General features: G+C 46.6%; 1 protein-coding gene across 1 annotated transcript in view; it reads left to right on the forward strand.

Moving 5' to 3' along the window:
* MUC16 (mucin 16, cell surface associated) overlaps nucleotides 1–11,027 on the forward strand; it is a 132,922-nt gene extending 121,895 nt beyond the window's left edge. The window contains exons 87-99 of the mRNA XM_054013927.1: nucleotides 812–838; nucleotides 1,132–1,274; nucleotides 1,401–1,468; nucleotides 1,858–2,027; nucleotides 2,346–2,509; nucleotides 3,252–3,319; nucleotides 4,359–4,513; nucleotides 5,048–5,208; nucleotides 6,080–6,147; nucleotides 7,447–7,622; nucleotides 7,746–7,790; nucleotides 8,835–8,914; nucleotides 10,236–11,027. Coding sequence (XP_053869902.1) covers nucleotides 812–838; nucleotides 1,132–1,274; nucleotides 1,401–1,468; nucleotides 1,858–2,027; nucleotides 2,346–2,509; nucleotides 3,252–3,319; nucleotides 4,359–4,513; nucleotides 5,048–5,208; nucleotides 6,080–6,147; nucleotides 7,447–7,622; nucleotides 7,746–7,790; nucleotides 8,835–8,914; nucleotides 10,236–10,334 — 1,424 coding nt within the window. The 3' untranslated portion in view covers nucleotides 10,335–11,027. The remainder of the gene's footprint in view (nucleotides 1–811; nucleotides 839–1,131; nucleotides 1,275–1,400; nucleotides 1,469–1,857; nucleotides 2,028–2,345; nucleotides 2,510–3,251; nucleotides 3,320–4,358; nucleotides 4,514–5,047; nucleotides 5,209–6,079; nucleotides 6,148–7,446; nucleotides 7,623–7,745; nucleotides 7,791–8,834; nucleotides 8,915–10,235) is intronic.
* Nucleotides 11,028–16,236: the final 5,209 nt, after the last annotated feature.

Raw genomic sequence — 16,236 nt, forward strand, 5'->3', positions numbered from 1 at the left:
CATGAATAAAAAAGATGAAACTTCAGAAAAATGTACAGGACAAAATGACATCCACACAGCAGAGAAGTCAGTCCAGACTTTGTGAGCTCAGAAAACAGCTGATTTCCTTGCACTCCATGGAAACACTCCTTCATTGGGGTGACAACTGCCATAGTAGGACAAGAGAAATTCCCCAGGAGATGGAAAGGGGACATGGAAAATACAGGAAACTGGGAGATGGCCTGCTTGGGCCTTAGGCTCCCATTCCGTAGGGCATTTAAGCACGTGCTTAACTTTAAGCACAGAAGTGTCCCATTGATGTTTATGGAATAACATGTGCTTAAAGATGAACATGAGCTTAATAGTTTTGCTGAATCAGGGTCTTATTTAAGAACATGGGTAAAATGGTCACAAACACTTAAATGACTTAGGAGACCAAGTCCCATGGATTGGCAGGATTTAGGCTTCTGAGTCCTACAGGCACTTCTAAAATTTTTAGCTTAAGTCCCATTTTTAAAAGTGACTTGAGTGATGTAAGAGACTAGGTCCCAGTGACAATCACTGGGATTTAGTCTTCTAAGTCACTTAGGTATTTTTGAACATTTTATCCCAATAGTACACATAGCTTTTATCCCCGAGTTGCTGTTCTTTGAGATTATAGTAAAATGCAGCCATTCTTAAGCAACAGAGATACTTATTTGATAGATACACATCTGCAGCGCTTGGCTTCTGGCGGTCCATTCCTGAGTTATCTGTTGTATGTTCCTCTTTCATTTTTTAGTCTCTCTGTCCATAGCTCTGTTTCTTAATGATGATCTCTGTTCCTTTCCAGAATACAATGAAGCACTTCTTGGACCGAGTAAGTGTTTTATCAAATTAATTCATATTAAAGCTAACGCAGGAAAATTAGCACTGTAGGAGTGGATTGTTCTGTTGGGACTGGGGGTGTCTTTGAGGGTGCAAGTATCAGAGGGGTAGCCGTGTTAGTCTGGATCTGTAAAAGCAGCAAAGAGTCCTGTGGCACCTTATAGACTAACAGACGTATTGGAGCATGAGCTTTCGTGGGTGAATACCCACTTCCTCGGATGCATGTGAGGGTGCAGACAGCTTTGTATGTTGCTATGTTACGATCCTTTCTCTTCTATATCACAGCTCTGAGTCTCACTACCTCCCAAAGTCCAACAGCTGGGCATTTCACACTGAACTTCACCTTGACCAACCTCCGCTACACCACAGACCTGGGGACACCGGGTTCCCGCAAATTCAATTCTACAGAGAAAACAATACTGTATTATGTAAGTCTGACAGACACACGCTGCCCGACCTGTTTCATTTGTTGGCTCTTGTGCTCTCCCCTTTGCACACCCCTCTTCTCCCCCCAGACGTGTGTCAGACTCAGGAAATGATCTTTTCTTTGACAGATTGAGCCTCTGCTCAGAAACAGCAGCATTGGCCCGGTCTACACTGGATGCGAAGTGATGGCATTTAGGTAAGAGTTCTGTTGTAGGGGTGGTTCCATTCTCTTGACAGACACTAATTGGGCCAAGACCCCAGCTGGTTGTAAAGCAGCATAATTCTTTATAACCCACGTTTCCCCCACCTGAGATCTGCCCATGTGTCTTTATGACTTAATTCTTCCTGCCTTGGCTCCTGTATATTAATGTTCAAATCACCCCCTTAAACCTTCATGATTTCATTTTATTATTGGTTCTGTGAATTAACCCTCCCCCCCAACTCTGCAATGCAGCTGTTTTGATTGTGAATGAAGACTGATTGTGGCTGGGTTTCTCAATCGCCAGCTTTTGCAGTAACATAAATAAGGCTGGTGATTTTCCGTCCATGTCAGCCGTGCCCTAAAGCACCCCTGTGATTCTCTAGGTCTGCGAATAATAAGGATACCGGGATCAATGCAGTCTGCAGCTACAAAAACAACTCCACAGTCGCCACGTTTGACAGAGTGAAGCTCTATCATGAGCTGAGCGGCATGACAAAGGGCATCACCACGCTCGGACCCTACACCGTGGAGAAGAACAGCCTTTATGTGAATGGTAAACATCCAGAGAGAACTTTAATTCGTGCTTTCGCTTCATCGGGGCTTGGACTCTCTAATAGCACATGATGAACTTCCCCTTCCATCGATGATTTCCAGTTTATGGCAGTCCACAGGCTTTGGCACAAGGACTAAGCCAGACCAGCATATTGGTGCTTTCACGGAGGTTCTTCATTTAGCTAATAGCTAGGTTTAAAAGCTCACTGCTGTCTTCATCTAAATCAAACAAGGACCCACTCCGATTGCCTGTAGTTAGGTGGATAAAACTGCTCTCAAAAAACACCCTTAACCCTTTTTTTCAAATTTATTTATGTAGGTTTCCGCCTCTCAGACATAGCTACTACTACAGAACCTCCTCCCACGGTGACTCCAGAGACTGTGGGGTATCTGCTCAACTTCAAAATAATCAATGTAAACCTAACCAACCCAGACCCGACGTCTTCGGCCTACCAAGCATTACAGAAAGACATTGCTGACAAGGTGAGAGGCCACCTTTCAGAAGCCGTCTTGGCTGTTCCATCTGATTTTCACACCAAATTCCAGGAACAGTTAGAGAAGTTTTAATTGTTGACCTTCAAAATGTGGACAAAGAAATTGTCAATGTTTCAAATTTCAACGAGCGCTGCTGTTGCCAGTCCCGACAGAGCCTGTGTGTTGTGTAACATAATTCATGAGAAGCTGCAGGATTTGTTATCTTAGAGGGGGGTCTCCATGCTTCAGAGCAATCACAAGACTGGATCACCTCTAAAAGAGACAAGGCGGAGGTCGTCTATTAAACCCAGCCTGTTGGCACCTGTACCTTAATGACCAAATTTAGGAGTAGGCACAAACTGATCCCAACATATGCAGGTGTAACCCACCAATGAGTGTGCGACAGGTCCTCCTCCATGCCTGACCCATAGAATACATGAGTCTGTGACACCCCTACCTAGAGAAAGAGCAATGGATGCTCTTAACTCTGCAGGTTGTCCGTTCAATCGCTGGAGTGTTAACCAAGATGGCAGCCAATGATAATCTCTGTTGGTGATGGGATAAGATGAGAAGAAGGGCTGCCATGCTCAAAGTCAAGTTGGAACCATAAGAACACGTACCACACGATGCCCGTTTCAAATATAAAATCAGTCACATCTTCAACCATGTTAGGGTCTTTCTGCTGCCCTAAAGCATCAGGCACGAGGTCACCCCTTACTACTGGAAATATCTAATGGTGTGTTTCTTTCAGATTAACCAGCTGTACAAAAAGAGTGACCTTCAAGGCAGATTCCTGTACTGCAGCGTCACAGGCTTGAGGTTTGTGCTACGATTCAGTTTTCTTTATTAAAGTGTGCAGATGCTCATGCCTTTCCCTGGGTACCCTGCTCCCTTGCAGAAGTCCTCTCTGCTCCAAAGTTTGACATGCAGTTTAATTCACGCCCTGTCTGAATAACTCACAGGAGCCACTCCCTGACTTCTTCATTCTCACGCACATGCCCAGGGTTTAAATATCAAGGATTAAAATCAGTAAAAGGCCTGAGGCCATGCACCATGCTGTAGCTGATCTCCCGAGGGGTCAGACTCTACTTCTGAGAGCGAGTCATGAACTCTGGCTATTAAGGGACAGATGAGCTGGAGATGGACTCCTTTCCAAGAACATGCCTGGGTTCAGCTCTGCCAGCCTCTGGATGTGCTGCTAGTGCCAACAGAACTGTCACCAAACTACCTGTTTCCTTACTTGGCATTTCATGCAATTAGTATTCTTCACAAAACTGGGGTCGTAAGGAGACCCAGGAGCTGGGTCACGAGACTCCCCACCCCTCTCACCTCCAGGGAACTGTCTGAATCTAGCCCGCATTGGTGGGGGACCAAAAGTCATTTGTATTCCATGGAGGGTCGGTGGCCCATGGGGAATGAACTGGGTGGTTCTTACTCTAGTTCCCACTAGATAAGTCTCCACATCAAACCCTTCCCAGGTATCCTTAACTGGGATTTTCAAAGGGAGTTAAGCACCCGACTCCCATTGACTTTCATGGGGATTTGAGCACCTCTAGGGCCCCTTTGAAAATCCCAGCGCTTGTTGGCAATCTCAGCAGAGGACAAGAATGGAATGGATCATAGAGATAAAACCCCTCCTTTCTTTTAGCCCCCAGAGCTGGCCCCTACCGGTGTAGGAACACTGGTGTGAGACTTTGTAAGGGGAGCAGGTGGCTGGTCTGTGGATAAAGAGCAAATCTCGTGTCTCCAGGGCTGTATCCAGCACCAGCTTTCTGTAAAACCTCCATTAGCATGGCCCATAAAAAGGTGATCATCTGAGGGCCAATTTGTTTAAGAGCCTTGACCTCTCTGCCCCCAGGATTGGCTCTGTAGTGGTCGACTGCCACTGCTACTTCAAGCCAGCGCCCAACCGCAGCGAGGAGACCGTTCTAAGCGCCTTTCAGGACGGAACGAGGAATGCAAGCGCACAATGGCTGGGAGGCAGCTACCAGCTGCAGGGAGCCAGTGTGAATGGTATGTAAGCCATATAGAAGAGCTGGCTGCCTAACTTTCATTCTGGGTAATCCAAATCCCCGCGGCAGATGAGAAAGTCTCTGCCTTTCTTCTCTTCCACCGAGAAGTCTCCACCTCCCTGGTCTGGGCCGGTGAATTCCCAGATCGCATGTGCCCGTTTTTTGGCCCATCCCGTTTGGCTCAATCCAACATGTCGGGTCCCCAGTGACCCACACAGTCTTTCATTGTTAGACAAGGGGAGGGGTAACTGAAACCGTTCATTGCGATTTCAGAAAGTTTGGATGTTTTGAATTTAAAAAAGGAGATACGAAATCCCCAAGGAACGACAGGAAGGTTTTTAAACACTAGAGGACTGGGGCTTTCGAGGTGAATTAATGGAGTTTGGCACCCAAATCCCACGGAAATTCAAATTCAGCTAATGCCTCCAGGCTCCTTCCAGGCTCCCCATCTTAACCCAGGACAGCTCTGGTCCAATGGGCCTTTGCCTGCTTCTCTTCACTGTATTTTTGATGGGTTTCTTTTCTTTCTTCTCAGTTTTGGAGCCAGTTATTAAGCCAGTCACTCAGCCGCCCGTCAGTGCTGTGCGAGAGACTTTCAGGTTAAACTTCACCATCACTAACCTCTTCTACTCGTCCGAACTGAAACAACCCAATTCAAATCCTCACCGACTGAACAAGCTGATGATTGAGCAAGCGGTAAAGTTCTAAGGGTCTGCAAATGGGCCCCGATCCTGGTCCCGTGGGAATTTTGCTCTTGGTTTCTGTAACGGGGCGACGACTCACCGGCGTGGCGCCTCCTGCTGGTCGTCCAGGGAATTAACTCGTCAGCCTCCGAAGCGCCCTCTGCAGTCTCACATTGCCGCTGGCCCCCATGTCCCTCCTGGACCCCGGTGTCCCTTCTCTCCGGGTTCTGCCCCCTGCAGTACCCCGCAGACTCGCTGGGCCTCCCCTCCCCAGGGAACCTCCAACCCCCTATCCCCACCTCGCCTCAGTCTTGGGCTACTGCCAGTCACCATGTAGCCCCCGCTCACTGGGACAGACTGCAGTGTAATTGCCACTCATCATTGGCAAGGAGGGTTTGGACCTGCTGCCTCTGCCTACCCTTGGGCTGCCCCTCCGCAACCCCCAGTACCTTCTTGGCCTTTAGCAAGGCCTGCAGCCTGGGGGTTTTCCAGGCCGGAGCTCCCCAGCTCCTCTGGCCTTTCCACCAGCCCTACTCCACTTTAGGTACCCGGCTCAGCTCCCAGCAGCCAGGCCCATCCCTCTCAACCGCTAGAGAGAGACTGTCTCTTGGTTTCTGGCCCACAGCCCTCTTATAAGGGCCAGCTAGGCCCTCATGAAGCCAGCCACAGCTGTGGTCAGCGACCCACTCAACTTCCCCAGCCATTCTTAATCCCTCTTACCTTGCTGCAGCCCTCTCCAGGGCTGCTTTCACCCTTTCAGGGCCGGAGCGGGGTGATCACCCTGCTATAGTTTCACCAGTACTCCTTTCTCTTGTTCAAACGTAATTTGATGCACTCCTATTTGTGCCCACATGGCAATCATTCTTTTTTCCTTTTCCACCCAGCTTGACAACATTTTCAGAAATAGCAGCGTCAAGAACTACTTCGCTGGCTGTTCAGTTGAAAGCTTTCGGTATGTCTCTTCTCGCGGGCTGTGTCACACAAGAATTGTTATTCTTTACATTCCAACGAAATGTTTATTGAAAGTCTCACTCAGGAGCCTATGCTGGTTCATGTTATTTGAGGGTATTGCGTTCGTCTGTCTGCTCTAGCCCAAACCTCAGGGAGCTGAATGGAGGGTGTTCACTGGAGGGAAAAGAAAATCACATTCACGCTCGCTCATTTCGACATTGGTGAGGCCTCATCTGGAGTACTGTGTCCAGTTTTGGGCCCCACGCTACAAGAAGGATGTGGAAAAATTGGAAAGAGTCCAGCCGAGGGCAACAAAAAATGATTAGGGGGCTGGAGCACATGACTTATGAGGAGAGGCTGAGGGAACTGGGATTGTTTAGTCTGCAGAAGAGAAGAATGAGGGGGGAGTTGATAGCTGCCTTCAACTACCTGAAAGGGGGTTCCAAAGAGGATGGATCTAGACTGTTCTCAGTGGTACCAGATGACAGAACAAGAAGCAATGGTCTCAAGTTGCAGTGGGGGAGGTTTAGGTTGGAAACTAGGAAAAACTTTTTCACTAGGACGGTGGTGAAGCACTAGAATGGGTTACCTAGGGAGGTGGTGGAATCTCCTTCCTTAGAGGTTTTTAAGGTCAGGCTTGACAAAGCCCTGGCTGGGATGATTTAGTTGGGAATTGGTCCTGCTTTGAACAAGGGGTTGGACTAGATGACCTCCTGAGGTCCCTTTCAACCCTGATATTCTATGATTCTATGATTTTTTTGCCTTGCCTCAAATATTTCTGCAAATGCCAAAAAAAGTGCTTTTATTTGTGCTGGGAAAGTTATTTTCATGCCCAACTCATCTCTAGGCAAAAACAGATAATTTCACCCACATCTAAAACTCAAAATTAAGCAGCTTTGCAAAAGCGTAATGAAAATTGACCAGCCCAGGCACAAAACCCACTAACTCGCCCTTCTCCACAATCCCAGATGATAATTGGGGTGGGGCTGGGGGGAGAAGGCAAGAGTTTGACTTGTCCAGCAGAAAAATGACTTGTCCAGGGTGAATGGAATTTTGTAAGACTAACAGCAGCTCCTCCCTCTTTTTCTAAAAAGAGAGGTAACTTACAGGTGAAAACCGGCCTGCGGCTAATGAAACATTGCTCTGAGATCTGCATGAACACCGCCCTGACCTGTTTATCACCTTTTCCATTGACTTACATCCCTGTTTCACACTCCTGGTCTAGCTCACTTAGTACATTTCGGCATGCTCTGTCGCGTTCCTCCCCCTGCATTGATGGCTTGTGATTTGTCTTTTCCAGGCCCATCTCCGGGAAAACTTACACTGGTATTAATGCCATCTGCAAATTTATGCTGGACAGCACCTCCAGGGCCTTTCAAAGAGAAGAAGTGTATGAGGAGTTTAAACATCTCACCAACGGAGTCACTCAGCTGGGGGACAGCTACACGCTAGACAAGGATAGCTTGCTTGTTAATGGTGAGTGGCAGGTCAGAGCCCTGGAACCTAGAGCACATTGCTGTGGTTGAGGTTCTGCTGGCGTTTTTGAACCTGCTTTCTCGCTGTTCTCCTTTTCTTCACAAGTTCCTCTTTTCTTTCCAGATTATTCTCCTCTGAACACAATGGCAGGAGAGCCTGGTAGATCGGGTAAGTGTTTTTTGAGAAGCAATTCGCGTTAAAGGTACTGAACAGACGTTAAGCGTCAGAAAGTTAATAGGGAACATGCACAGACGTGGGGTTAGACTCACGTCTCCATGGCTTTGGGGACAAGAGTGTAGAGAACTGGGTCTCCCAGCAGGGAGCCAGCACTCAAGCCGGGGCAGTTAGAAACATGGATGAGTAGCAGGTGCAGATACCTTGGGGACAGCACAACTGTGACAGTTGTTCCAGTCACCATTTGGGCCTGTAAAACTCGACCTCACCAATACTGGCAGCAAAAGAGCAATGAGCCTGGCCATGGTGAATCCATTACACACTTGGGACTCATGGGAAATCCACCCAGGACTACAGCTTATCCACCGAACAGCACACCCTGGGGAGGAGCAGCACCCACTTCCCCTGCACCACCAGGCTTCTCCTCGGACCTAGAGAGAGTCAGAGTTTGAGGCCAGAAGGGACCACCAGGTCATCTAGTCTGACTGCCTGTACATCACAGGCCACCAGCCCCACCTAGCTACCCCCCACCATGCCCACCAGCCAGAATCAGATCCAAGTGTTACAGGCCTCAGGGGACTAACCTACTGCATGCCACAGACAGAGAACAGGAAGGACCGAGATGCACCGAGAGACCTGATCAATGGCGAAGAGGGGAGTTTGCTATCCAGGAACCATTCAGGCCTGGGCCTTTCTGCTGCAGCTGCCAACAGAGGGCCCAATTAGTGCCCGATGGAGCGGTGTTTGACCGACGTGGACATTTTTGCACTAGAAACTCACAGGCCACTGCACATCCATCCCATGATTACGGCACTTAAATAAAGAGAAGTAACCCTGAAAAGACATAGGCAGCATTTAACATCAGCTTTTTTCCCCTCCCACATTTTCAAACCGCCCCTTTAAGTTGAGAAGTGCCCTTGAAATTTGGCCGTAGTCAGAATTCTGCCAAATCACCCGCCGGGCCTTGTGTGTAATCTTGTTTCTGACCCAAATGACTGTGAATTTAGAGATCTGTAATTCGTCCTTTTGTCCTTCCAGAGCTCCCATTCTGGGCCATAATCCTCATCTGCCTCTCGGCATTGCTTGGCTTGATTCTCCTCCTCCTCGTGTGTTTCTTGGTAAGTGGCCACTCTGCTGTCCTGCTGCCTCAGATTCACAGGTACCGTTGTGGCCCAGTGGCTGGAAAGAAGGGAATCGGGCATTCTGGCTGATTTAGACACATTGAAAGTAAATCCTACCAATGAATTAGTAAGCTAGGAGCAAATAGGGAACACAAGTGGGCTGGCAACACACAGGGGAAAACAATAAGCATTTTGGGCCAAATCCTCCCTGCTTTACTCGTGTGGCTTCCACTGGGACTGCTCCCATGAGCGAGGAGAGGAATATGACCCATTGAATACGTTATTAAGGAAGAAGGTTGAAGAGCATAAAGGAGGGATATGGAGAAAACCAGGAAAGTAGAGGTAATGTCAACCCCCAGAAAGACCAGTGGCTTCTTTTTCTTGCTCTTCTTAAACACTTTCCCGTCCCTAAATCTCTGCAGAATGGTGAGGACACAGAGCTACTGAGTGCAGAAGGTTCAATAGCTTTACACAAATGACCAGCTTCAGGAATTGCACTGAACACTTCCCATTCCAACTTCTTAGCAATAGGAAGAAAGCTGAAGTCCCCTTCCAGGGTCAGACTCCAGCTGCATCTCTGCTGCACAGGATGTGGATGGGTGGATCCTCTTCTAATCTCCCAACAGGGATACTACTGGGGGCCTGAGGGTAGGGAGGAAAGCGTCTCCTTTTTAGTGCCCTCTGTTCCCAGGGCTCTCACAACCCAAGCTGTGTATCCTGCTTTCCAGATAGGCCAACAAAGTTTGCAAAGAGAAACTGGTTAATTGTACTCAGATGCTCAAGAAGGAAACAGCTGGCCATTCTGAACAGGGAACTTTGGAAAGGAGAGAGACTTAGGGCAGGTCTACACTACAGGGCTAAGTTGACCGAAGTTACGCAACTCCAGCTACGTGAATAATGGAGCTGGAGTCGACGTACCTTAGGTCGACTTATTGAGGAGTCTACACCGCGCTGAGAATTTCTCCCATCGACTTACCTTATGCTTCTCGTTCCGGTGGAGTATCAGAGTAGACAAGACAGTGATCGGTGGTCGATTTAGCGGGTCTTCACTAGACCCGCTAAATCGACCCCCGGTGGATCGATCGCTGCATGTTGATCCCCCCCGTGGGGACAAACCCTTAGGGGCCGAAACTGGAGGGTCTGACATGGATTGGCTTTGTGGCCTTGGGTCAGTTATTTTACCTCTCTGCCTCTGAGTCACATCATCTGTAAAATGAGGATAATATCTACCGACCTGGTAAAGCACTCTTAGGCCCTCAGAGGAAAGGTGATACAAAGGCTCACATTTCTCACATTAACGTTGCTTTCTTCCCACCAGATTGCCTTTTGTCTGAGAAGAAAGGAAGGCTTGTACGACGTCCAACAGAGCATATACGGGGTCTATTTCCCACACCTGGACATGAGAAAAATGCACTGACGAACGTATTGCCGAGATGAACTCCTTGCACTCAGAAGTGTCTCTTCTCACTGACTCATTCATCCACCAAGAGAAAAAATGTTTACAACTGCAGTAAAGAATGTTCTATTTTTCCCTTAGTAAATTATGATTAGCCCGAGACACATCTTTCCTTGTGGCCTTTATACAGAAAACCTTTGCACTGATCCCAGCAATTATTTTGTACTGTGGAAAACTGCCAGCAATGAAGATGTATTGGGGATAGATATTTATTTTTTTACGCACTGTGGGATTTTGAGCAAATGTTATACATCCAAAAAAATAAAACAGAAAATGAAGTGAACGCTAGATGTATGCAGTCTACAGAGCTCCTCAGTGTTATGTAGTTTTTCTGAAGGGGGAGATTAAAATTATGCTCATTTATGGTGTTTTAGTTACTAACTATTGTGAATGAACAAACCCAAGACAAAAGCACTTTAATTCTACTTTGTTTGTTTTCTGCTTTATCATTTAAAAAATTATATGTGTATATATTTTAAACAAATGAAAAAAATAATTTTATATTTTAAATGATGCCAGGAGATTTTTTTTGTTTTGGTTAAAGATGCATTATTAAATATAATTCTTTGTGAATTTGTGAGTCTGTTGTCCCATGTCACTCAGGATAGATACTGTAACACGGACTGAAATTCAGAAATAAAGTATCAGAAATCATTCCAATAAGGCTGGGAGTTTATTTTAGTCAGCATCTTAAAAAAAAAATCCCTTTGCGAGGCTCTCTTTGCTTTTGGCTGGGTGCCGAAGTGGCAGAGTAGTCTTTGGGGTGGGATCGAAGAAAAGATGCCCAAGTTTGGCCCTAAAGAAGCCTTGAAATAAATCCAATCAGTTTGGTCCGTCAGGGGCAGATTGTTATTAACAAGAGAGTTACTAGCATTTTCCCAGGATAGCAAGCCCAAGTCAACAGTGGCTGAAAGCGGATACTATCCGAGAGCTGTTTTTTGGATTATGTAACACACATTGGTCCCTTCAAAAATCACCTTCAAATTAGCAGTACCGTTCCCTTTTGCTGGCAGTCTCAGTGGAAAAGCCAGGGACTGACCGGATCATGGAGACCGGATTCCTCTCTCACCTCTCAGAGATAATCTTGGCAGAACAAGATTGACACAGGCCAGGGCAAGATGGGGGAAACCAGCCTGGCTGTCATTCACGCTATAGAATCATAGAAGATTAGGGTTGGAAGAGACCTCAGGAGGTCATCTAGTCCAACCCCCTGCTCAAAGCAGGACCAACACCAACTATCTCCGTTCTGTGGACAAACAGAGGTCTCCAGTCTCCAGGACTGTTGATCTGATACCTTTTCATCAGCCTGAAATTCACACATGAAAGTCTGCTTCCAAACGCATTCTCGCTGCAGGTACACATTTCATAGAGCCTGCTACAAAATAAACCCGGGGGCAGCAAACAACAGACACAATCATTATAGGCCACAAAAGGGGAACTGGGCTGAGAACACTCGTAAACAATGGAAGCAGGGGCTGTTACCACTTCACCGAACGCAACCCTGCTTTCGTGAGGAGGAGCATGTCTCATTTGCCCTCTGTGGGGCCGCTCACTTCAGGCGCACACCCACCCAAAGGCCTCAATTCAGCAAAGCACTTGGGCACATGTGCTGAAATCCCAGAGGGAAGAGGCTCTGTGTTTTGCTGAATAGGTCTGGGATTATTCCCATGTTTAAAACAAGTCCATTACAATTAAACCGATTCTCCCCAACCTTCCAGAAGCGCCTCCGTCATTCGCCTGCTGCTCTTCTCATCCGCCACAGTCACAGCGCCCCGAGAGCCAGGGCTCTACTGAGCAGCCTGGATGATCCATCCTAGATACGTATATGGCCCCATCACTGTCGTATGTGAGCTTCTCACAATCATTAATACAGTAGGACACCGTTTCTCTGACCCTCCATCAGCTGGCTCTCTGTATTAACCCATCAACCAGCGCACATGCGTCCAGAAGCAGGTGGGCTCTCCTGCACCTGCTAGAAAGCACTGCAGGTTTGCACTTTCCCATCCTCTGGATTATCCAACCTGGCCCCGGTCCCAATTAAGTCGGATAAACGGGGTTCTGCTGTATATTTACCCTCACAATCACCCCTGTGAGGCAGGGAAGTGCAATTATCCCCATTTTACAGGAAGGGGATTGAGACACAGAATTCAAACCAGATTTGTAAAGGCCCAAGGTCACACAGGAAGTTTGTGGTGGAGGAGGTCTCCCATCTCCTAGGCTAGTGCCCTAGCCCTGGGGCTGTTGCTCCTTTGACTAAAACACACCTCATACAAGGAGTCCAGTTCACTTTAATCAACAGGGAGCTGGCCGCTGTATTTGTACAATTGGATTAACCAGGCCGACTCGTGGTCGCCTTTTTACTTGTAACTTTGAGGTCCTGATTCTCCATTGCCCTGTACCGAGTGCAGCCATTCACAGCAGTGCATTCACAGCCATCCCGAACTGGGAGCATTTTACACCCAAACTTTTCTCCGGTGCCACTGACTGAACAAATTCCAGGGAAACAGAAAATCAGCCGAGTCTTTCAGAACTAACTTCAAGCAAATAAAGATCCAATAAAAGATATTACCTCACCTACCCTGTCGCTCTCATATCCCGGAATCAACTCGGCTACAACAACACTGCAAACATCAAACAAATGGCCATCAAACAAACCCTTCTGCACAGCGGAGATTAAAGATGTCAGGTAGACTGTTAAATTGGATTTTTCCTTCTATGGAAAGCCACCTTTAATAATAAAAATGGGCTGTCTGAGAAATTGAAAATAGCACCCCAGACCTGGTTACATTCAATGTGAACAAATAAGACAGGCCCAACCAGTAATATTTTACACACACACACACACACACACACACACACACACACACAGCTTCAAAAGAGCTAATTTCCCAAAGTTGTGGGAAACTATGAATGAAATTGATTGGGATAAAAACTTTAGCTGGAAAAATGTGATTGAAAAAAGGGGGAAATAAGGTAGCAATCGGTATACTTTAGAAGTTATGAAGTGTATAAAATTGATTAGGGAAGCTAAAGCCATCAGGGAATAATCCATAGCTGACAAGGTTAAGGACAAAAAGGAGGAGTTTAAATATATTAGGAATAAAAGAAGTCCTAGTTTAGGCCCATTACTAGATGGAAATGGTAAAACTTAATAATGATGCAGAAAAGGCAGAAGTGTTAAATAAATATTTCTGTTCTGTATACTGTATTTGGAAAGAAGGATGATATTCTTGTATCGCATGAGGATGATGTACTACATTCCAGTCCGTTAGTAACTAAGGAAGATGTTAAATATCATCTACTAAGGAGAAACGTTTTTAAATCAGCAGGCCTGTAAAACTTGCATTCAAGATTCCTAAAAGAGCTGGTTGAGCTCTCTAGCCCACTAGCATTAATTGTCAATAAATCTTGGAATACTGAGAAAATTGAGAAGACTTGTAGAGTGCTGATACTGTGTCAATATTGAAAAAGGACAAGCGGGATGACCTAGGTAATTATAGGCCAGTTAGCCTAACATCAGTCCTGAGCAAAACTATGGAAAAGCTGATAGGAGATTTAATCAATAAAGAACTAAAGGATCGGAATATAATTAAGGTCAGTCAACGTGGTTTTATGGAAAGTAGGATTTGTCAAACAAATCTGATTTCATTCTTTGATGAGAATGAGATTACAAATTTGGCTGATAAAGTGAACTGTGTAAATACAATATACTCAGACTTTCGTAAGGCATTTGACATTCTGATTAAAAAAATAGTGCTACACAATATCAATAAAGCACACGGTTGGGTTAACAGTTAGCTAAGTGACAGACCTCAAAAGTAGTTGTCAATAGTGACTTGATTACGGTGTTCAAATACCTTCACACGCAGTGAATACCAGGTACTAAATGGCTTGTTAGTGAAGAAAGGCAGAACAAGAACCAACACTTGGAAGCTGAAAACAGACAAATTCAAATTTGAAATGTAAACACAAACTTTTAAACTTTGAGGGGGATTAACCATTGGAATAAACTACCAAGGGCAGTGGTGGGCTCTCCATCCCTTGACGTCTTCAGATCCAGACTAGATGCCTTTTTGGAAGAGATGATTTAGCCAAACTCAAGTTATTGGGCTCAGTACAGGAGTAACTGGAAGAAATGTAATGACCTGCGATATACAAGAGATCAGACTAAAGGTTCTAATGGTCTCTTCTGGCCTCCATGAATAAAAGCAATACTGTATCAGGATGGTCTGGCCTGTTAGGGAGTCCCTGCAGCCTGCTTTTGTTAGGGGAGTAGCTTGTTTTTCATGTTACTTTGTGAAGTTTTGCTTGAAGAATAAACTGTGTCCCGAAGGAAGGGCCTGGACAGACTCTGGGTCTTAATCCTACCAGGGCTAGGGAAACAGGTCAGTAGCCCTACAAGCACCTAGGTTAAACAACGAACAAAGCACCTGAAATATGTGCTAGCTCATATTGCAGAATCCAGTGGGACAAATAACATCCTATTTGCAACCCCTGGAGCTATGGGGTGCTGCAAGCGATAGAGGCTCCCAGAGGCAAAGCTTTCATCTCGCCTCTAAATGTGGAAGTGCAAATATTGGGCCAGATCCTCTGGTGATTTAGGACAACTTTGCATCCTGCCGTGGATACAAAGGTGAGCTAAAACCAGCTCATCTGACCACAGGAGGGTCTCCCCTATGTACACGGATCCTTGGATAGCACACAGCTGCTGGAACAGTGCATGTGGCCAGGGGAAAGGAGGACAGAGCTGTGGGCATGCCTAGAGCCGAAGGGTTGCCAACTCTCCAGGATTGACCTGGAGTCTCCGGGAATTAAAGATTAATCTCTAATTAAAGATTACGTCATGTGATGAAACCTCCAGGAATACGTCCAACCGGCAACCCTTCTAGTGTGTCCCTACGCCCTGGCAATCCCTGGCTGCTAGAGGGAGTAAACGCAAATTACAGCAGCCACTTGGTGGCAGATTTTTCTATTCTTGGGGCTGAAACACCTGGCCTGTACTTTTCTATAATGTCTCCCAGCCCCATCCCATCCCACTGCACCTGCCTGTGCTGATCTTACGGGAGCTGGCTAAGCCTGGGGCCACCCACACACCTTTCAGGCTTGGCAACACACAGAAAACAGCCACTGCAGTGCTTCATATTCCAGGGAAGATTTGTCACCTAAGAGCTATTTCCTTAGAGGGGACGTTCTTACGGGTTGGGATTGCCTTTTTGTTCTGTGTTTGTACAGCTCCAAGCACAGTGGGGTGCTGGGCCACAACTGGGGCCCATTCTCACACAATGAATAATAATATGTAACAGGAGAGGGTAGAAACTACAACATGTTTTCAATGATCCTCCTGGGGAACTACAGAGCTAACAGCTGACTGGCTTGAGAAGGTTTTTACTTTTGCTAAGGGCCAAGCAGCGCTTCTCACACCTGTTGGTTAGGTAGCAAGTACAGAATCATAGACACGGAGGGCTGGAAGGGACCTCAAGAGGTCCTCTAGTCCAGCCCCAGGTGCTGAGGCAGGATTAAAAATGACTCCGTCTAAAACAAGCCTCAGGCTCACTTCCCCACTCCCTCAGCCTGCCCTGCACAGAGAGAGGGGGAATGGTAGATAGTTAATGATAAACAGGCAGATCAGGATCAGATCAGGAGAGAGGTAAATAGTGGTGTCCCCCAGGGGTCTGTACTGGGCCCAGTGCTGTTCAACATCTTCATCAATGATCTGGAAAAAAGGGTAAACAGTGAGGGGGCAAAATTCACAGATGATACAAAACTACTCAAGATAGTTAAGTCCAAAGCAGACTGCGAAGAGCTACAAAGGGATCTCACAAAACTGGGTGACTGGGCAACAAAATGGCAGATGCAACAGAGA

This window comes from Malaclemys terrapin, chromosome 24 (genome assembly GCF_027887155.1).
Source record: "Malaclemys terrapin pileata isolate rMalTer1 chromosome 24, rMalTer1.hap1, whole genome shotgun sequence".
Lineage (NCBI taxonomy): Eukaryota > Metazoa > Chordata > Testudines > Emydidae > Malaclemys > Malaclemys terrapin.